The 23,152-nt window shown below is 46.4% G+C and overlaps 1 protein-coding gene across 1 annotated transcript; it reads right to left on the reverse strand.

The window, feature by feature from the left end:
• Positions 1-9,057: 9,057 nt before the first annotated feature.
• On the reverse strand, positions 9,058-10,608 carry ITPRIPL1 (ITPRIP like 1; the record flags this gene model as incomplete). Its single annotated transcript, XM_081333627.1, has 1 exon — positions 9,058-10,608. One exon carries the CDS (start codon positions 10,606-10,608, stop codon positions 9,058-9,060), a length of 1,551 nt encoding a protein of 516 aa, XP_081189753.1.
• Between the last annotated feature and the right edge of the window lie 12,544 nt (positions 10,609-23,152).

Raw genomic sequence — 23,152 nt, forward strand, 5'->3', positions numbered from 1 at the left:
CTGCCGACGTTTGGGGAGGTTTGGGGAGGCGCCCAAACCTCCCCAAACGTCGGCAGGTCTGCGCGGAGGAACGGAGACCTGGGGAGGCGCCCAAACCTCCCCAAACGTCGGCAGGAGGAACGGAGACCTGGGGAGGTTTGGGGAGGCGCCCAAACCTCCCCAAACGTCGGCAGGTCTGCGCGGAGGAACGGAGACCTGGGGAGGTTTGGGGAGGTGCCCAAACCTCCCCAAACGTCGGCAGGAGGAACGGAGACCTGCCGACATTTGGGGAGGCGCCCAAACCTCCCCAAACGTCGGCAGGTCTGCGCGGAGGAACGGAGACCTGGGGAGGTTTGGGGAGGCGCCCAAACCTCCCCAAACGTCGGCAGGAGGAACGGAGACCTGCCGACGTTTGGGGAGGTTTGGGGAGGCGCCCAAACCTCCCCAAACGTCGGCAGGTCTGCGCGGAGGAACGGAGACCTGGGGAGGTTTGGGGAGGCGCCCAAACCTCCCCAAACCTCGGCAGGAGGAACGGAGACCTGCCGACGTTTGGGGAGGTTTGGGGAGGTGCCCAAACCTCCCCAAACCTCGGCAGGTCTCGGACGGCGGTGGCTTGGGAGAGGTGCGCACGATCCCGGAAGCACCAAAGCCTCGGCCGCGCACAAGTCCTCGGTAAGTTTTTTTGTTGACTGGAGTATAAGCCGAAGTGGAATTTTTCAGCCCAAAAAGTGGGCTGAAAATTCGGCTTATACTCAAGTATATACGGTATACCTTTTTCAACAAATGGAGCCAACGGATCGCTGCATTTAGGAGAAAGAGGCTAAAAGTAACTAAGCTGCAGATCCATTAAGTTGTTGTTGTTGTTAGCTGCGAAGTCGTGTCCGACCCATCGCGACCCTATGGGCAACGTTCCTCCAGGCCTTCCTGTCCTCTACCATCTTCTGGAGTCCATTTAAGCTCTTGGGGAGATCCATTAAGTAGCAGTAGCAATAGCACTTAGACTTATATACTGCTTTGTAATGTTTTACAGCACTCTGACAGATTTACAAACCTCTAAACAGAGAGGTTTAAGTGCTGGCAGGCCTGACAGCAGCACCGAGAATGTGACAAGGGACCATCCCTGACATAGACACTGTTCGATAGGCTTCCCAGAAAACCGAGTTCAGTAAGATTATGAAGAAAACCTTGAAGGGATGGAGTAGCCATTACAAAATAATTGTTAACTTAGAAAGACAGAAGTAGCATGTGGGATTTAACGAGATCAGGCATTGCCAAGGCTAGTGGGTGATGTGCATGGGCTCAGTTGTGATTGTTAAGTCAAGAACTATCTGTAGTAGCTAAAATTGTGGCTTAGAAATCAGGAGGCTTTGCATTCTTATAAACCCGCCAGGTGACTTTGGGCCAGTCAACTCTCTCAAAGCAGTGCACCTAACAGGGTTGTTGTGGGGAAAACAGGAGGGAGAAGTATGAGATACATTTGCCACCTCAAGTTGTATATGAAAAAGGCAGGATTAAAAATCTAAAAAACAAAAGCCAAGATCACTCAATTCCAATAGAAACCAGTGCCTTACCACAACCTGCTCTAGCTGTTATTTTATTTATTTATTTTATTTTAATTCCATTTATATCCCGCCCTTCTCCGAAGACTCAGGGCGGCTTACAAGCTTAGCAGTAGCCTTCATTCTATGTATATGCCTGCTTATTAGGGCTTTCACACACACCCCAGCGGCATTATTACAAAGTCAGCTTAATTGCCCCCAACAATCTGGGTCCTCATTTTACCTACCTTGGAAGGATGGAAGGCTGAGTCAACCTTGAGCCTGGTGGGATGCGAACCTGCACTAATTGCAGGCAGCTGGTGTTACTTAAGGAGGCATTATACATGCCTCAAAGGCTTATCTCTAAGATAAGGGAAATGGAGAAGAGACGCTGCCTTCAGAAACCTGCCTTGAGTGCTCCCCAACCTAATGGAAAACGTTGTCTTGCCCCAGTAGGTTTTTAGCCTGCAATTTATTTTCTGCTCGGCTACCTCGTTTACTCTACTCACAACCAGCAATTCAATCCTGACCGGCTCAAAGTTGAATCTGCCTGCCATCTTTCCAAGGTTGGTAAAATGAGGACCCAAATTGTTGAGGGCAATATGCTGACATTTGTAAATCACTCAGACACTGCTGTAAAACACTATAAAGTGCTATTGCCTTTGAACAGAACAGAATAACAGTTGGAAGGGACCTTGGAGATCTTCTAGTTCAGGGGTCAGCAACCTGAAACAGTGAAAGAGCCACTCGGAACCGGTTCCCTCACAAAAGGAAAAACTGGGAGCCGCAAAAAATGTGTGCGCATGTGCGTACATGCACACATGTGCAGAACAGGATTTGACTGAAGAGTGGAGCCAAGGCGAGATATGCACCTACCCTGCATATCTGAACTGATTGGTTGAACTTTTTTAGTCCCACTTTTTTGTTTTTTTGGATTGCACATGGCAGAAGACTGGGAGCCATAAGAGACGGCTGAAAGAACCGCATGCGGCTCAGGAGCCGCGGGTTGCAGACCTGTGTTCTAGTTCAACCCCCTGCTCATGCAGAAAACTCTATACCCATGGTAGTGAACCTATGGCATGCGTGCCACAGGTGGCACACAGAGCCCTCTCTGTTGGCACGAGCACCGTCGCCCAGTCCTAGGCCTTCAGCTGGGTTTTATAAAACATTTTTGCCTTTGGCCTCCGCTGCCGTGTGCAAAAAAAAAAAAGGTTCAGTCAATCAATCAATTTCAACTTCTCACAGAGAAAAAAAAGATCTTGCAAAGTAGGAATAATTGATTGAAGTTTTTACCACCGCAGCCACACCCACCCAATGGGGCATGGCCACTTGGCACCTGATGATACATAAGTGGGTTTTGGGTCGCAGTTTGGGCACTCGGTCTCTAAAAGGTTCGCCATCATTGCCCTATACCATTTCAGACAAATGGTTGTCCAGTCTCTTCTTTAAAAATTTCCAGTGTTGAAGCATTCACAACTTCTGGAGGCAAGTGATTAATTGTTCTAACTGTCAGGAAATGTCTCTTTAATTCTAGATTGCTTCTTCCTTGATTAGTTTCCATCCATTGCTTCTTGTCCTTCCTTCAGGCACTTTGTGGCAACCCCTGAGATATTGGAAGACTGCTATCATGTCACCCCTCATCCTTCTTTTCATTAAACTAGACATAACCAAATACAGCAACCATTCTTTCTAAGTTTTAGCTTCCAGTCCTCTGATCATCATTGTTGCTCTTCTCCGTACTCTTTCCAGAATCTCAACATCTTTTTTACAATAGCTACTTAATGGATCAGCGTCTTGGTTACTTTTAGCCTCGTTTTCCTAAATGCAGACATGGTTTCATTACTTTTTTGGACTCACAAGCAGGATAAATCATGTTCAATAAACAATCAGTGGCACAGCTTGCCTCTGGAAGCTCTGAGTGCTCCATCATTGGAAGTTTTTAAGAGGAGATTGGACAGCCATTTGCCTGTCTTGAGCAGGGGGCTGGACTAGAAGACCTCCAAGGTCCCTTCCAACTGTGCATGCTTTTCTCCAGTGATAGAAACATGATGGGGCTGCCACTTGGTCATTTGCAGCAGGCATCCCTTAGGCCAGGGGTAGGGAATCTTGGCTCTTTTATGACTTGCGGACTTCAATACCCAGAATTCCTGAACCAGCCATGCTGACTCCGGAATTCTGGGAGTTGAAGTCCACAAGTCATAAAAGAGCCAAGGTTCTCTACCCCTGCCTGAGGCTTTCAGAAACCTTCAACCCAGCCTTCTGCAGATACTCAACAAACACGTCGGAACTGCAATTCTCGGAAGTCATCCCGTGGCTAAGCATTCTGGGAGTCGTAGTTCCCACTCGTGGACGGATGAGGCAGGGCGGGGGAAAGTCGCTTTCGGTTTATTGTACGTGCATTTTGGGCAACTGCAAGATCTCGGGTTGTTACAAGTCAGAATTCAAGAACCCCGACGTTCACAAGTTAACACGGGTTGAAATACCAGAACTAAGCGAGGCATCCAGCGCGTGCGCACTTCCTCCCGTTCAAACGGCTTGAATACCCAACCTGGCTCTTTTAGCCAATCAGACGACGAGTTTAGTGTGCCGCGCTCAGCTGAGCCGAATGAATCGTCGAATAGCCCATCAGTTCACATTCCCGCCCCGCCTCACGTCAAACCAATCAGCGCGCAGTTCCCTAGACAACATTTCTCCCGCCCTTTTTTCTGCGCGCTTCCTATCTTCCTGCCGAATTTACCTCAGCAGGAGTTTTTAATTTCTTCATTCCCTTCTAGCCCACAAGGCGTTTCGCTCACCGGACCTCGGAGGACTAGTCGCGGCCGCTGGTAGTCTTCAGGCGACGATCCCCTCCCCGGCGTCGTCGGCCATGAATTCTCCTCGCTCTGGAGACGCCGCTAATTTGAATCGCCCCGCGGCCGCATCGCGCAGGCGCTGGAGATGCGTGACGTCATCACGCAGGGAGCGGATTTGAAAAGGCGCGTGATTGGGTGGGCGGAGTTAACATGGAATGGACGGGGTGCATAGAGCTAGAAAGGGTAAAGGGAACCACCTTACAGGTAGTCCTCGACTTAACAATAGTTCCTTTAGTGACCATTCAAAGTTGCAATGGTACTGAAAAATGTGACTCTTGACCGTTTTTCATAGTTACCACCTTTGCAGCAACCCCCATGTTCACCTTGATCAAAATTCAGACGCTTGGCAACTGACTCGCATTTATGACGGTTGCGGTGTCCCGGGGTCACGTGACCCCTTTTGACGACCTTCTGACAAGCAAAGTCAAGGGGGAAGCCGGGTTCCCTCAACAGCTGCGTTGCTAACTTAACAACTGGGTTTTTATTTTTTTCCCTCAGGGTTTCATTTAATCTTTTTTTAATTTGTTTTCACTTTTGTATTGATTTTCTTTTAAATATCCTCTAAACCGCCCTGAGTCCTGGGGGGGGGGGAAAGGGCGGTATATAAATCTAAATAAAATAAATAAATAAATAAACTGCAGTCATTCCCTTAACAACTGTGGCAAGAAAAAATCACAAAATGGGACAAAATTCTCTTTAACAACTGTCTCACTTAGCACTGTATATTTTGGGCTCGATTCGCTTAGCAGCCGTGTTGCTAACTTAACAACTGTGGCAGGAACAGTGATAAAATGGGGGCAAAACTCAACTGTCTTGCTTAGCAACAGGAAGTTTGGGCTTGTGGGATGTAAGTCGAGGACTACCTGTATTTGAAAAAGAGTGACTGCTTTATTTGCCAGGAGCAGCCTATAACTTGCATACTCAGAAGGGTGTTTTTTTTTTAAAGGGCTTTAGGAAAAACTGCACATGGTTTTGTAGAGGGAAAAAAGGATCATTTCATTTGTTCTTTTTTTTCTTTGTAATCTAGCTTGTCATGCTTCAAAAGCGAAGTACAAATAGGATTCTCGGCTATATCCATTGCAGTATGGCTTTCAAATAATGGGAAGTTAACAATCAAAGATTTCTTTCCAAGAAAAGGGAATTCTGACTGCCATTAATATATAATATAATATATAACTATGAGGAAGTGCAGTGTCTTGAAGAATGTAATAGAATGTGGATTAATTTGGAGATCTAGTCCAATCTCCGCCTCAAGCAGGAGACCATTTCAGACAAATGGCTGTCCAATCTCTTCTTAAAAACCTCCAGTGATGGAGCCCCCACAACTTCTGGAGGGAAGCCATTCCACTGGTTAATTGTTCCAACTGTCAGGAAATTTCTCTTTAGTTCTAGGTTGCATTAAGGATATTTAAGATTAAGAGATATTTATGGTAAAATATCTCATTTGGAATAGAATTAACGACTTTTAGAATGTCTTGCATTCCGCACTGAATCTTTTTCCAGTACTGTCTATGGAGGTTCTCGGTCATCCAGGTCATGGTTGTCCCAAAGGCGCTTTTTCAAGAGGCAACTGGACTTTGTTTTTGTTTGAAGACGTTTCGCTTCTCATCCAAGAAGCTTCTTCCGTCCAGTTCCTCTTAGAAAAGCACCTTTGGGATTTCCCAGTACTGTTGGGCTTTACGGTCAGGTATTGCCATAAAAAAAATACAGCCTGCTTGTTACGTAGAACCCTGTACGTCCCTATCCCAGAATGTATGATACAAGCAACTGCCGTTCATTCACTGGCAGTTTGAAGATACAATGGTGTTGAACGAGGAGATTTCTAACCGGTCCTCAAAGTTGCAGCTGTCACACAGCAGACCCACGGTCACATGATTGGGCGTCCTCCTGGATTCACGGCTCAGTTTAGAAGATCATATAGGAGCCGTGACCAGGGGGGCTTTTGCCCAGGTTCGCCTGGTGTGCCAGTTGCGACCCTATCTGGACCGAGATGCCCTACGCACAGTCATTCATGCGCTCGTGACCTCCCGTTTAGACTACTGCAACGCTGTCTACATGGGGCTGCCCTTGAGGACCACTCGGAGGCTTCAACTGGTGCAGAATGCAGCCGCGCGAGTTGTGATGGGGGCTTCCCGATACTCCCATGTAACACCTCTACTCCACGAGCTGCATTGGCTTCCAGTTGCCCTCTGGGTGAGATTCAAGGTGCTGGTGATGACCTTTAAAGCCCTTAATGGCTTGGGTCCGGGTTATCTGAGGGAACACCTGCTGCCGGCATCAAGCTCCCTTCGTCCCGTGCGCTCCCACAGGGAGGGCCTTCTCAGGATACCGCCGGTTAGGGAATGCCGGCGGGTTATTCCTAGGGGAAGAGCATTCTCTGTGGGCGCGCCTGCCCTCTGGAATGATTTACCCGTGGAACTTAGGACCGCCCCCGATCTGCATTCGTTTCGCCGGGACCTGAAAACCTGGTTTTTTGATCTATCAGGCCTGGACTGAAGGGGTTTTAGCTTTTTAAATGTTTTAATTGGGCTTAATTAATTTAATGTATTTTAATTCTATATCCTTTTTATATTGTATTTTATTCTGCCCTGTAAACCGCCCTGAGTCCTTCGGGAATAGGGCGGTATAGAAATTTAATTAAATAAAATAAAATAAATGATTGCTATTTGCAACCTTCCCTGACAGCTTCCCACAAGCAAAGTCAATGGTGAGGGGGCACAAAGTAGCAAGTCACAGTCCATTGACACCACGCTTAGCAACTGGGTGCAATTTGCTTAAAAACCACGACAGAAACTGCAATTGTAAGTTAGCATTGTCACATGATTTCTCACTTCACGTTGCTTAGCAATGGAGTTTCCAATCCCAGTTATGGTTGTTAGCTGAGGACTACCTGCAATCTTAATTAAAGAATGGTGAATTTTATTTGACCATTAGAAGAAGCGTCCTGAGTGCAGTTTGACAGAGCCAGTGATCAAAAAAGGGAGTGAGCAATCCTCTGAATTCCAAGTAAAGGCTCAATAGCTGGCATCAACAAGAACGCTTTAATCCAGACTCCACTGCTGAGGAGAAAAACTACCGTGAGTCTCTCATCAGATTTGGGAACTGAAAAGGCACCTTTTCAAAAAAAGACCCTGGCTGTGTCAGAACCCACTTCAGCCCACATCTTAAGAAAGTAGGACTCTTGGAGACAAGATTTTCCAAGCAGGAACTTGTACTAAGAAATAGAAGATAGCAGGCAGGCTAGACAGGATCTGAGGAATCCCCTCACAGATCGATATTTTTAAAGTGTCCCCAAGCAAAGCCCAGTTCCGGATCAGCCAAGCTCCAGGTGATAAACCCCTCGTGGGAGAGGAGAGATAACAGTCCTTTACAGCAGGATCGTTTCCACCCTCCTCATACTTCATCCGGAGAAACAAACCAGATTCCAGAGAGTTTTATTCCTCCTTTTTCCACCCCCTTTCTTAGTTGTCCGTAAGATGAGAGGGAAATGCCTAGTGAGAGAGTAATTGATTATATTGTGATGGATAGCAGGCAGGCGGAATAAACAAAAGGTTACATTTAAGGAAGGAAGTGAAAGCCATAAAACTCCATGCCTGTTCCCTCTCTCCCTTGGGATGGCAGAATCCAGGGGGAGATGAGATTTGGGGTTAACTCAGAAGAGATAGTTAGAAATGAGATATAAATGGATTCTGACACTGTGATGGTTCAAAGAGATTGTTTTACTGAGCAGAGTTTGGATTTGATGGTATCAGCAGCCATTGCCAATTCTTACAATTCTAACAAATCATGGTTATAATTATAGATTCATTTACAGCACAGAGAGAAGTTCTACAGATAGTGCTTGACTTCAGAACCATTTGTTTAGTGACTATTCAAAATTACAGTGGCATGCCAAAAGTGACATGACTATTTTTTACACTTCCAAGCCATTGCAGCATCCACATGTTACGTGATCAAAATTCCTGCACTTGGCAACTGTCTCGTATTTATGATGGTTGCAGTGTCCCCGGGTCATAGAATCATCTTTTGTGAACTTCTTACAAGCAAAGTCAACGTGGAAGCCATATTAACAACTGTGTTGCTGATTTAACAACTGCAGTGATTCACTTAACAATTATGGCAAAAGGGGTTGTAAAATGGGGGCAAAATTCACTTAACTGTCTTGCTTAGCAATAGAAATTTTGGGCTCAATTGTGGTAAATCAAGGACTATCTGCAGAAACTAGGAACCAACTAGTTCCCATCTCTGGCCCCTCAGCCTTCACATCTGAGACACAGAACATTCTCAGCTTGGGTTTGGAAAAGTTGACAACTCAGAAAACTGGTAGGAGATTATTAGTCCAGGAAAGATGCTATAAGAAGCTTAAGAACGGAGTTTGTTGGAATCTTTATTTCGAGTCTAATAGAGCAAATTTGTCTGGAATTAAAATGTAGAAAAATATTGAAGAATAGCTGGCCCTAGGAAGCTAATCCTACTTGAAGGGCTCTTTGAAGTATTACTGGCCTTTGCCCAGATCATTTTGAAGCATACCCAAATACCATTCCAGGATCATCGATGGATGTGAGACATGTAATCCATCTTTGTTTCACTGCTGGAGACAATGCTCCTGACCTTTTGGGCTCTGTCAAGGATATGCAATTCAGGGAAGAGCCAAAGGAAGCTGGCCTTTCAAACGGAGTTGAGTGTTGCTATTCTTCAGGTGCTAACCAGAGCGTCCTCACCTGCTCTACAACCTGCACAAACTCATTTATTGCCTCGGCGTGAAGGCGTGGGTCTTGGGCCAAGTACTCAAAAAGGTTGAAAGGGACCGCGCTTCTGAGGCTCTTGGGCAAAGGGATTTGAATAGGCAGAGAGATGTTCCCTATGAGGAAGTGTTCAAGATATTTTTCTTCCAAGGCAGTATTCATATGCAAGAGGAGGTCCTGAAGTCTTTGTGCGATTTGCTCTGGTTCCCAGTAGGAGAGAGGCCGGAAAAGCAAGAGATGCATTAAACAAGTCTTGTAGTGATAGTTTGTGAGCACCGGGTTCTTCTTGTCTGGGATACTAGACTCTCTGAAAAAGATGAGGATCTGAAGACATTTCAAGTGGCAGCTGTCCTTGGGAGCGCGCTGGCTCACCCATTTGAAAAAGAGCAGCTCCTGAACGGCAAAAGTCCTATGCCAAACCATACCATTCAGACTGTCTTTTTGGTCATCTTGGGTGATCAGGAAGATCAGAGAGTCTCCTTGCTGCACTCCGAGTAAGATATCGATAAAGATCTCCTTCCTGGATTGAAGTTCTAATTTCAGCCGGCAGGTTTTGTTGGAATCCTGGATGGTGAGACTTAAATTGTACTTCTGACCGAGAGCATCCCAGACCTTGTTTACCAAAGCTTGGAACCACTGGATGGTTTTCTCCGCATCCAAATGGGAACGGGTGCAAAGAACGTGCATAAGGGACTTGCTTTGCTCTTCTTGGCTCAGTTCTCGTTCCGGGTGATGAAGGGAACACACCACGTCCCCCAGGAGCCTCTCCCTCTTACACATGCACTCTACCTCTACCAAGATGTGGCCGTGCTTACCCGGAGGACCCTCAGAGTCACTTGTCTCAATTTGAAAGGAATGGCCCTTGGGTGGCAATATAGGCACGAGGATACAGAACGTCTTTGAAACCTCCGTGGACCATCCTTCAAAGGCGCTGCCCACCCCGATGCAGTTCTCCAGCAGAAGTAAATTTTGATTCCGACTCTCTTCAATCAAATCATTCACTAGCATCTCCACAAAATCACACAAGCTGGGCATGTCACCAGTTCCCGTCTCGATGTGCTGCTCATAAAAAGTCTCCAGCAATTTTTGCTTGGATTGATAATCCTCAGGTTCCTGGTCAGTGTCTTCAAAATCTTCTCCGTTGGTGGTGCTGCTGGAGCTGTCTGTGCTAGAATCGTCATTGGGCTCCTTCTCAGCGGTGCGTCTGCAGCACCCAAACAGGATGAGGATAACTAGCCCTACGTAAGGCCAGCCATCCCAGGTGCCGTCGCCTGTTTCTTGGTCATCGGTGATCCATTGCTCCCGGTTCTGTTTGAGACCCCAGTTCCACTTCTTTTGGTCCATTTCCACCTGGAGACGCCCCATTTCTGTCGTCAGCCGCTCCTCATGCTCCTGGAGACGATTCAGTGTGGCCAAATCTGTGATGTCATTGACCAACAGGGGGTGATGGACTAATGCTAGGGCAGCCAGGAAAAGTAGAGGGACTATGGCCATGTTTAAAACAGTTGTCTCTGGAAGGAAGCACAAATGACAAAACTATTCAAAGGGCAGGCAAGAAAGAGAAAAGTATTATTTTAAACTAACGGCTGCCCTTATGTAGCCATTCATTGGGTTTTTAAAATATATACAGGTAGTCCTCAACGTACGACCGCAATTGAGACCATAATTTCTGTTGTTAAGTGAGACATTTGTTAAGGGAGTTTTGCCCCATTTTACGACCTATCTTGTTCCAGTTGTTAAGTGAATCATTGCAGTTGATAGGTTAGTAACCCGGTTGTTAAGAGTGAATCTGGCTTCCCTGTTGACTTTGCTTGTCGGAAGGTCTCAAAAGGGCATCAGGTGGGACACAGCGATGGTCATAAATATGAACCAGTTTCCAAGCATCTGAATTTTGATTACATGACCCTGGGGATGCTACAAAGGTCATAACTTTGAAAAATGATTATAAGTCACATTTTTTAGTCCCGTTGTAACTTTGAAGGGTCATTAAGTGAACTGTTGTAAGTCGAGGAATACCTGTACCATCAAATTTATCTTGGCTGTCTTACCCCAGCGCTCCCCAGCCTTTCCAGGTTGGCAGCCTGGAGGGAAAGGGATGAGCAGGGAAATGTGCGCGGTGCGTGCACAGCGGTGATGCTAGCGCCTCCATTCATGCAGAAACAGGGCCGCTAGCGCCTGCACAGCAGCGCTAGCGCAACTGAGGGTGCATGCATACGTGCAAGCACTCACCAGCCGTTTCCATGTCCCAGTGGCCAACAGGCCATGGACTGGTATTGGGCCATGGCCCACAGGTTGGGGAACCCTGTCTTACAAGTTACATGTCTTGTGGTTTTAATATCTTCCACATTCTGTCTTTTTATGCTATTAACTGCCTGAGGTTGCTACAATGAGATGCATGACCATAGCAATTATTATTTCTTAGTATTATTAAGGAAAATTCATGAGAGATGAAACCAGGGGGTGTCTAGTCCAAAGCTTTTATGAATAGGTTTGCATTTTTTCCAGCGGCTGAAAAAAAAATGCTTGCCCAACTTGAGGGTGTGTGGTGCATGTCTATATTACAGCTGTACCTTATCAATGAATTAGCTGGAGAAGGGAAAAATGGGTCTGTTATGAAGCAGTCTGGGGAACAATATGCACGTTAGGAACTATGAGGTAAATAAAATTGCAGTTATAATTTTATGGAAATTGCCGGTGGATTCAACAGAATAATATGCACCGTTCCAACTGCAGTCCTTCAAAACAAGAACTGAAAATCTATAACACCAGAAAGGAGCTGAAAGGAGGGCAGGATGGGACAAGCAAGTTAAATATGGGTGTTAGCCTTTCCTAGCCTCCAATTACCCTGAGAAAAGAATTGTCAGGATCCCAGTTGGGAACCCCAAGACATTTCCAGAATGCCGAAAGCTTTCCAGCATCTCTGGACTCAGCAGGTGAGGGAGTCTGGCGTAAGGATTCATGGGATGGATAGGTAGGAAGCGCCCGATTAACATTGCCAGAGCATGATTTCACCACATTCATCTTGGTAATGAATTGACCTGAAGTCTGAACTTGGAGATGACTCTTCAGAGTCCCCTGGACTGCAAGGAGAAAAAAACCAGTCAGTCGTAAAGTAAATCAACCCTGATCCTGAAGTTGAAGCTCAAATACTTTGGCTGCTAAATGAGAAGTGAGGACTCCTCGGAAAAGACCCTGATGTTGGGAAAGAGGGAAGGAGAAAGTGATGGCAGAGGACGAAATGGTTAGACAGTCTCACTGGTGCAGTGGGCTTTGGCCAGACCTCAGGAGGCAGCGGAGGATGGGGACTTAGTGACTGAACAACAACATATCTCACCCTCCTTCCATGGTGCCATTTTGCTTTCTCTCATCTCATAACGGGATGGGGACCGATTAAGGTAAAGGTAAAGGTTCCCCCGCACATGCATGCTAGTCGTTTCCGACTCTAGGGGCCGGTGCTCATCTCCGTTTCAAAGCCGAAGAGCCAGCGCTTGTCTGAGGACGTCTCCGTGGTCATGTGGCCGGCATGACTAGATGCCAAAGGTGCACGGAACGCTGTTACCTTCCCACCGGAGTGGTCCCTATTTTTCTACTTGCATTTTTACGTGCTTTCGAACTGCTAGGTTGGCAGAAGCTGGGACGAGTAACAGGCGCTCACTCTGCTACGCGGCACTCAAGATTCGACCCGCCAAACTGCCGACCTTCTGATCGACAAGCTCAGCGTCCTAACCCACTGAGCCACCGCGTCCCTTGGGGACCGATTAGATCCCTGCAAAATCCTTGGCTTATAATGGTTTGTTTAGTGACTGTTCGAGGTTACAGCGGCACTGGAAAAAAGTGACGTGTGACTGTTTTTCACACTTACAACCATTGCAGCGGCCGCCGTGGTGACGTGAACAAAATTTGGATGCTTGGCAACTGACTCAGAACGGTTGCCGTGTCCTTGGGTCACGGGATCATGTTTTGCAACCTTCTGACAAGCAGAGTCAGTGGGAAAGCCAGATTCACTTAACAACCATGTGATTAACTTAACAACTGCAGTGATTCACTTAACAACCGTGGCAAGAAAGGCCCTACAACAGGGCAAAATTCACTTTAACAATTGTTAGCAACGTAAATATTGGGATTGACCTGTATTCATTTGAACTGCCTGAGCTCCTGATTTCCTGCACTTGGCGATCATGTTGCTAGTGATGCAAATTATGCCTCTCTTGCCCGGGTCCCTGGCTCAGTCTTTAATACAAGTCCTGTCCGTGACTGCTCTCTGCGTCTTTCGACTGTCCTCAGTTTTAATATCAGTACTTTTGAGGCACTTGTGTCTCGATTGCTGGGCATTGACACTCATTGTTTTGTACAGGAGCAGAAATTCAGGTTTTCTAACCAGCTCTTTCAGGAGTTCTTTGAGTCAAGCCAAACAAAAAAAATCTAGTGCAATCCATCCCTGGTTTTTCTCCTATGATATTATTGCCACTGCTGAAAAAGTGAGGCGTGGGATTTAATAAGCCGCCGAGAGTGACCTCGAGGCAAAATGAGTGGCCTATAAATTTTTAAATAAATAAACTGCATCTTTGGTTGCTGTAAGGTAAGATAGGTGACCTATAAATTTTATAAATCAATGAACAAACAAAATCTGTGTCTTGGATTGTTGTTAAAAACTCAGAAACTGGGTCTAGAATTGGCAGCTGCAATATAGCAATAGTGCTTAGACTTGCACACCGCTTCACAGTGCTTTACGGCCCTCTCTAAGTGGTTTACAGAGTCAGTGTATTGCCCCCCCAACAATCTGGGTCCCCATTTTACCGACCTCGGAAGGATGGAAGCCTGAGTCAACCTTGAGCCCGGTGAGACTCGAACTGCCAAACTGCTGGCAGTCAGCCGTCAGCAGAAGTAGCCTGCAGTACTGCCTTCTAACCGCTGCGCCACCAGGGCTCATATAGACAGCAACCTCACTAGCAGCCCTGCAGGGCCGCCTCATTCCCCCACCCCAACCTACCTCTGGCGGCATGCGTTTTTTTAAGGGGCAGCGCATCTTCAACCAGGGATGCTCCATACCTTGCCTGCTCCTTCCTGGCACCACAGAACATCACATCCTAAGTCACAATCCCAGGTTTTCTCCAGCCTTCGGGGAGCCCCATTGGCTGCTAGTTGCTACACTAGTAACCCCTTCCCATTGTTACTTGACTGACTGTGAAGTCACAGCTGGCCTTAAAAGGACATCAAATTCAGCCTCCCATTTGCAGATTCAGGGCACCTGGCATTCTTATCCTGGTTTTGGACAGTTGGTCCCCAGAATGTTCTACCGCGTCCCAGCAAGAAAAGGAAATATAGAGGTTACGCCAATTTCCCCTGCGGTTTAAACCTTTTGCAGCCATTAATTTGGAGAACGAGAACTGCCCCCTCCTCATTTTCCAGAGGGGTCCTACATTCCAAACAGGAAAAAGCCTTACATGACAACCAAGGAATTTTTTCACTACTTCTGCCATAGTATAGTCAAATCGTAATCACAACACAAAACATAAAACTGCAGCAATCCATTTAAATTCCCTGAAAAAAATACATGGGCAAACCAAGAGCTTGCTTTTATGGAAATGGAAGACGTTTATTTATTTATTTATTTTAATTCCATTTATATCCCGCCCTTCTCCGAAGACTCAGGGCGGCTTACAAGCTTAGCAGTAGCCTTCATTCTATGTATATGCCTGCTTATTAGGGCTTTCACACATACCCCAAGTGGCATTATTACAAAGTCAGCTTAATTGCCCCCAACAATCTGGGTCCTCAGTGCCTGGCTACCACATCTTAATCATTAGAAGGCAGGAGAGCGCATTGAGTTAAGTGTGCTAAGCCTAAGGCTACCAGCGATAAGCTGCAAAACTTTGTTTGGCCTCAGGATGGTACCAAAGAGTCAGCTTTCTGTATCACTTTGCTGCCATCTAGTGGTTTTTCTGAACTTTTTGAAGCACATATGTAGAAACCCCGGCTTAGCATACTGTGCAATTTTAACTGTACAGTCACAAGAGGACCTAAACTTTTGCCCCTGCCCATTACTAGAGTAGAGCAGATGTTTGATGGGTGCATTTGTAGCATACATTAGATTTGTGGGAGGGGAGGGAACGGAGGAAGGAAGGAAGGAAGGAAGACAAACAAACATAGTGATAGCCTGACAAGCAACATGAAATACATTTGGACATGAGCAGTTAGACTCAAATGCCAGCGCTGCTTCCTAAAAGCTTGGGAGTCAGGACGGCTGTTGACACCTGCTTGGACGGTGGTGTAAATCCACAGCAACTCCACTAAAGTCTGTAGAAGGACTCCAAATTTAACTTAACACATGGCAGTGCCCCTGAATTCTCCACCCACAGTCTTTCTCCGACCCCAGAGTCCTTCTCTAAATCTCCTTATGAGGTGTCACATTGCAGTGGAATAAAATGGCAATTATGGGGATGTCATGGGAGGATTATGCAGCAGGAGGTGGGCAACAAGATCCAAGCTGGCCACATTAACTGAGATTGGTGCAGCAGCTCAAGGGAAGAGGAGGAGGAGGAGGAGGCGGCAATGAGGGATCTGTTCCATTTACAGTGACATTGTTGGTCCCTTTGCCACCCTAATAAACATCAGATCATTCCTGGATCTTCTGTCGACTGAAGATCCCTCTAAGGAGAGGACCCGTCTAGAGCTAAGGAGAAATTTCCTAACAGTGAGAACAATTGACCAGTGGAACGGGTTGCCTCCAGAAGTTGTGGGGGCTCCTTCAATGGAGGCTTTCAAGAAGAGATTGGACAGCCACTTGTCTGAAATGCTAGGGCCTCCAGCTTCAGCAGAGGGGAGGCCTCAACTTCAGATGCAGCTGCTGTGCTTTTTCCTTGTTGCACTGCCCTGAAAACAATCATGGATATTCAACTATGAATATGTTGCCTATTTGCCAATTCCCCTTTATTTGTCAGTTTTCAGTCTCTTCCACTCTTCCTGGTAGAGGAAAGAGAAGTGACAAGGGACCACTTACCCCTTTCTAATTACACCACTGTAGAGGACATAATTAATTTCACAATCAAAGTAAGAGTTGCTTTCTTCTACTTGCCCTACTATCTTCCTGTGTGTGTATGACTTTAAGAGAATAACACAATAACAGAGTTGGAAGGGACCTTGGAGGTCTTCTAGGCCAACTCCCTGCACAAGTAGGAAACCCTACACCATTTCAGACAAATGGCTGTCCAGTCTCTTCTTAAAAGCTTCCAGTGAAGGAGCGTCCACAACTTCTGAAGCCAAGCTGTTCCACTGGTTAATTGTTCTCACTGTTAGGAAATTCCTCCTTAGTTCTAGGTTGCTTCTCTCTTTGGTTAGTTTCCATCCGTTGCTTCTGGTCCTGCCTTCAGGAGCTTTGGAGAATAGCTTGACTCTCTCTTCTTTGGGGCAGCCCTTCAAATATTGGAACACTGCTATCATGTCACCCCTGATCCTGCTTTTCATTAGACTAGAGCAGGGGTAGGCAACCTCGGCTCTTTTATGACTCATGGACTTCAACTCCCAGAATTCCTGAGCCAGCCAAGCTGGCTCAGGAATTCTGGGAGTTGAAGTCCATGAGTCATAAAAGAGCCGAGGTTGCCTACCCCTGGACTAGAGTCTAGACATACCCAATTCCTGCAACCGTCATTCATATATTTTAGCCTCCAGTCCCCAAATCATATTTATTATTAAAATTAGTTACTTCTCAATTACTTGAAAAATGTCTGTAGGTGCATAATTAAGATTGGGAACCATCTTTCCACATGAGACTTTATTTTCACATTATTTTTAATCTGTGACATGTCCAAATGGGGAATTGGGCGGAGAGCAGATCAACCATCCTAGAAAAGTTGTGGTGGAGTCTCCAGATGATGGAATTGCACAGTGATGCCAATCCCACTTGATGCTGTGGTCCCAGCTTTTCCTCCTGACTTGTGATGTGCTGAAGGGGGACAGCAGCAAAGCCCCCAAGAGACCATCATTTAGCATGCCACACCGGCCAGACAGTGGCAGGACTGGGACTGGCGACATGGATATCCAATCTTATGGTGGTGTTTGTGCTAATACAAGGAATGGCTACTCCACAAAGTCATTCTGGGGAAATGAGCTGCAAAGACTGATGGTTCCAACTAGTTGTGCTTTGATGTGTCCAAACATAGTCACCCCATGAAGCATCAAGTTACTTTCATAGCCGGGTTCATCCTGATCATTCAGTGTCCCAAAACCATTTTGGTTAACAGAATGACAGAGTTGGAAGGGACCTTGGAGGACTTCTAGTCCAACCCTCTGATCAATCAGGAGACCCTCTACCATTCCAGACAAGTGGCTGTCCAGTCTCTTCTTGAAAACCTCCAGTGATGGAGCAGCCACAGCTTCTGGAGGGAAGCCGTCCCACTGGTTAATTGTTCTCAAAATCAGGAAAATTCTCCTTTGTTCTAGATTAGTTCTCTCCTTGATTAGTTTCTATCCGTTGCTTCTTGTTCTGCCTTCAGGTGCTTTGGAGAGCAAATTTGTGGCAAGCTTTGCTGTGTCTGTTCAAAACAAGACACAATAGGGTTCTTGGAAATACTTTGGGGGGGGGGGGGCTTTTGGTGAAGTTGTGCCTCCTCCCTGAGAAGGGATGACCCAGCCTTAGCCTCATTGTGGTGCACTCCACACAAAAAGAGCCTTGGTGGAGCAGTGGGCTAAGTAACACCAGCTGCCTGCAATTAGTGCAGGTTCACATCCCACCAGGCTCAAGGTTGACTCAGCCTTCCATCCTTCCCAGGTAGGTAAAATGAGGACCCAGATTGTTGGGGGCAATAAGCTGACTTTGTAATAATGCCGCTTGGGGGGGGGCAAAAAGCCCTAATAAGCAGGTATATACATAGAATGAAGGCTATTGCTAAGCACATCGTGCTTTAGATTGTAAGCCGCCCTGAGTCTTCGGAGAAGGGTGGGATATAAATGGCATTTTTAAAAAAAATATGGGCTGAAACAAGAGTGGACCTCTTAATTTCACCCATTTCTTTTACTCTCAATTCCCTAATACCCTAACCCACAATCTGTGCAACCTGGTGCCATCGACAAGAAGAATCTGAGTTAGATGCCATTTTGTTCCAACTGGCTTCCTTAACATGAGAAGGGGGAAATAAGGGACACGGTACACAAGCGTAAGAGGAAGGTGTGACGTGACAATAGCTGGTGCATTTGCAACTCGTAGTAGCAGGACCCACTTGAGGCACTGATGCCAAGAACTGTTGAATAACCTTTGCAGGTTTATTTATGCCCGGCTGATGCACTGCGCCCTGCTGTGCCAAGGGTGGGGGGGGCAATTCCAAATCCCACCATCAATCAGAATGGCAGCTGGTTTGAGTTAGAGGGTCCCTTGTAATGACAACCAGCTAATCCCGGCCTCTTTAGCTGGGATTACTGTCAATCATAGTTCATTACCTTTGGGTCCAATCGATGCCCTCATTTTCCTGGGCTGGATGGGGCACGCATTTCCACTGGACCACAGGCCCCTGCTGCCCTGAAGGCCTGTCATCGCAGCTATAAATAATGTGATTTGTTTGCAGAAGAACAAATTTAGCTTGTCCAAAAGGTCAAAGTGGCAGGGAGCCCAGCCTAGCTCCAAATAGTCTTCCATTAAAATGGTTCTCATGTTTGAGTTTCACAACCAAAGGAGGAGAAGGCCGAGGACATGGAAGGTGGTGAGGGGGCAGACAGGAACCCACAGGGCTCTCTGGCGTCTTTCTCCTCCTCTCACCTATATTCTCTGATGAAACTAGGAGGGCAGGAAGATCCAGCACCCTAGATGACAGTCTCAAGATGCAGACGGATCTCGACAGACTTGAACACTGCACTCTATCCAGCAAAATGAAGTTTAATGTGGAGAAAAGCAAGGTTTTACACTTAGGCAAGATTAACTGGAAGTACAAGTACAGATTAGGTGAAACCTGGCTCAGTAACAGAAACTGCGAGAGGGATTTTGGAATCCTAGTGGACCATGGCTTAAATATGAGCCAGCAGTGTGTGGCAGCAACCAAAAACAGCCAATGCAATCCTAGGCTGCGTTAACAGAGGGATAGAATCCAGATCATGTGACTGCTGTCTAAAACCTTAGTAAGACCATATCTGGAATACTGCATCCACTTTTGGTGGATGTTGACATTTTGAAAAGAGTGCAGAGAAGAGCAATAAAGATGATTAGGGGCCCGGAGACTAAAACATACAAAGAACAGTTGCAGGAATTGGGTATGTCTATGAAAAGAGAAGGACCAGGGGTGACACGACAGCAGTGTTCCAATATTTGAAAGGCTGCAACAAATAAGAGGGCGGGGTGTGTGTGTCAATTTATTCTCCAAAGCACCAGAAGGCAGGACAAGAAACAATAAATGGAAACTAATCAAAGAGAGATCCAACCTAGAACTAAGAAATTTCCTGAGAGTGAGAACAATCAACCAATGGAACAATTTGCCTCCATAAGTCATGGGTGCTCCGTTACTGGAGGCTTTTAAGAAGAGAATGGACAGCCATTTGTCTAAAATGATATAAGGTCTCCTCTAGAAGACCTCCAGGTCCCTTCTAACTCTGACATTCTATGTTCTCCCTGAGCTATGTCGTGTCAGAGTGAAGGGATGGAGGTTCCACAGGACAAAGAGCAAAGAGAACTCCATTCACTTAGAAAACTAGCCTATTGGAAAGAAGGGGAGCGTTCCCATATTCCTGATGTAGTAGCTCTCTATCCAATGGGACCTATTTCATTATATTTCCATATATATACCTCTATCCAAAGAGATTTTATTTCCATAAGCACCCATTCCTTATCCACAAGTCTGGAGTGGCAGACCTAAACTGTACATTTCAATGTGGACGCATCCTTGAAGAAGAATGCTCATTAGTTATGGTGCACCCTTAAGGTTATTTATACCCAACAAACCCCCATTGGAGTGTACCACAGGCCAGCTAATCCCGCATTCTGCTTTCAGCAGAGACTAGCCAAAACCTCAGACAAGACCACACCTAGAATACTGCATCCAGTTTTGGTCTCCACACTATAAAAAAGATGTTGAGACTCTCTAGAAAGAGTGCAGAGAAGAGCAACAAAGATGATCAGGGGACTGCAGGTCAAAGCATATGAAGGAGGGTTGCAGGAACTGGGCGTGGCTAGTCTAGTGAAGAGAAGGACCAGGGGAGACATGATAGCAGTCTTCCACTATTTGAGGGACTGTCACAGAGATGAGGGGGTCAACCTATTTTCCAAAGCACCTGAAGGCCAGACAAGGAATAATGGATGGAAACTGATCAAGGAGAAATTCATCCTAAAAATAAGGAGAATTTTTCTGACAGTGAGAACAATCAAGCGATGGAACAGATTGCCTTCAGAAGTTGTGGGAGCTTCATTACTGGAAGCTTTTAGGAAGAGACTGGACTGCCATCTGTCAGAAATGTTGTAGGGCTGGGGTCCCCAACCCCTGGTCCATGGTCCAGTACTGGGCCACAGCATGCCAGCAACTGGGCCACACAAACAAGCAAAGCCCCATCTGCAGGATGCAGGCAGCACACAAAACCACATCCCCTCCAGTCCGCAGAAAAACCTCTCTCTACGGAACCAGTCCCTGGTGCCCAAAAGGTTGGAGACCCCTGGTTTACGGTCTCCTGCTTGGGAGGGGGTTGGCTTAGATGACCTACAAAGTCCCTTCCAACTCCTTTATTCTGTTTTAAGCAAGGCGTGAGAGGAACTGCTCTTTCCTTTTCTGTAGCACTCAGGATTCATTGTTATTTCTATTCGTGGATAGTCCATTTTGCCCGGCAACTAATATCCACTGGCAGCCTTATGCTCCATAGCCCTATTTAAGCATTCTAAATCCTACATCAGTTGCAGAGATCAAAGATGAAAGTTTGGCCCTTCGTCCATGCCATTACCACCCTCCGTTGGTTGAATCCCAACTGTCAGCATCAGTAAACCCTTTTCTTCTTATCAAGAGCGATGAGGATATCAACAAAGCCTGAACGCAATTTCCTACTCTCCCGGCTAAGATTATCACATGCGGGTGAATTGGTCCCATCTGTTTCTAAAGCCATCTCTAACACTTTGTCATCTCTTCAGGCTGAATCCACAGCTGGACTAAGCCTATCTTAAGAGCAGCCAGAATGGCAAATAAAAAGGGTATTCAAGCTCTTGAGGGCTTCAAAAGAATTCATGATGTGGCAGAAATTAGGGGATGGGGACGTTGGAAGAAAATCCTGGATCTGCATCTAGCTGGGTTTTCCATAGAACACATAGAACATAGAATATGTTGGAGGTCTTCTAGTTCAACCCCTGCTCAAGCAGGAGACCCTATACCACTTAAGATCAATGACTGACCAGTCTCTTCATAAAAGCCTCCAGTGATGGAGCAGCCACAACGTCTGGAGGCAACTTCCGTTCCACTAGTTAATTGTTCTCACTCTCAGGAAATTTTTCCTTAGTTCTAGGTTGCTTCTCTCTTAGCTTCCATCAATTGTTTCTCATTTTGCCTTTTGGTGCTTTGGAAAATATAATTTGAACCCCCTTATCTTTCTAGGAGCTCCTCAGATATTGGAAGACTGCTATCATGTTTCCTCTAGTCCTTCTTTTCACCGGACTAGGTAAAGGTAAAGGTTCCCCCGCACATGCGTGCTAGTCGTTTCCGACTCTAGGGGCCGGTGCTCATCTCTGTTTCAAAGCTGAAGAGCCAGCGCTTGTCCGAGGACGTCTCCGTGGTCATATGGCTGGCATGACTAGACGCCAAAGGCGCACGGAACGCTGTTACCGACCTTCTGATCGACAAGCTCAGCGTCCTAACCACCCAATTCCTGCAACCATCCTTCGTACAGGTAAGGCATACATCGACAGGGTAAGTCACTAGAAGGAGAGACCAGAGTTCATTCCGAAAGCAGAACATGGAGTACAGCAATCAAAAGATATCTTCAAGGTTAGAAAGCTAAGGCTTAGATCATGAAGTAACGGACTTTGATGTGAGGCACGTTTAGATGTGTAAATTAAGATGTTCCTGTCTGGAGGAGGGGTGGAAATCCAAAATGGGCTTTGGTTGTGAGGAACATTTGAGATGTTCAGATCTTCCTAGGTATGAAATTTTATGGGGTGTGTGTGTCTGGCGTAGCATTGTGATTTAGGGAGATGTCTTTATCCTGAAGGGATTTTGCTCTCTGGTTGCTTCCTAGGGAGATACACTTTTGTCGCTATAAAATGAAAGCCTTTTTAGGCATCTTCTATAATGTTGATTGTTGGTTGGGGAAGGCTTTTGCCTGTGAAAAAGGGTGACCTTGGTGGCAAGTGGGTATTTTTCTACCTCCAGGGGCATCTAAAAAATTAGGCCAAGCGTTGCACCCAAAAAGTCTGGAGTTCAATTCAACTCAAGGTGGTAAATTCTGGTCTACCTTTTGAACTTTTTTTTTGCATATTCTTGCTTTTATGGATTTTCTTGTGATGGATCACCACAGCTGAGATGGCCTTTGTTATATACTGGGTTCTTTGCTTGATTGACAAGACGAGGTAAGTGAGTTCACCAAGAATCATTCTTTATTTGCTTACAGGAACTGAACTGAGAAACAGGGCTGTGAATGCAGCTATTTATACCCTGGCCTCCAGGTGGCGGCCAATAGGTTTAAAGCAACCTGTTGCCACCCTAGAAGCAGCCAATGGCGGCGCTGGAGACGGGTTGTCTGAGGAGCTGGGAGCCATTAGCCAGCTTCCCTGCTTAAACAACCTTCCAGTCATTAACCCCACGTGATACTCTTTAGCAGACATGTCAAACACAAGGCCCCGGGGCCAGATCCGGCCCGCAAAGTGGTTTCATGTGGCCCGCGAAGCCATCCTGGAAACAGTGAGGGAACGGCCCCCACTGCCTTGGCCCTGGCCCAGAGACCCTCCTTCTGGCAGAGACCCTCAGATCTGTCCCACTCCTGCCCAGGCCCCCCATAGGCCCCCTTGATGCCAACGATGTAGAGCTGGCCACGCCCACCCAGTAGGCCATACGCACTCTAGCCACGCCCACCCAGTAGGCCACGCCCA

This window comes from Vipera berus (genome assembly GCF_964194415.1).
Source record: "Vipera berus genome assembly, chromosome: 8".
Classification (NCBI taxonomy): domain Eukaryota; kingdom Metazoa; phylum Chordata; class Lepidosauria; order Squamata; family Viperidae; genus Vipera; species Vipera berus.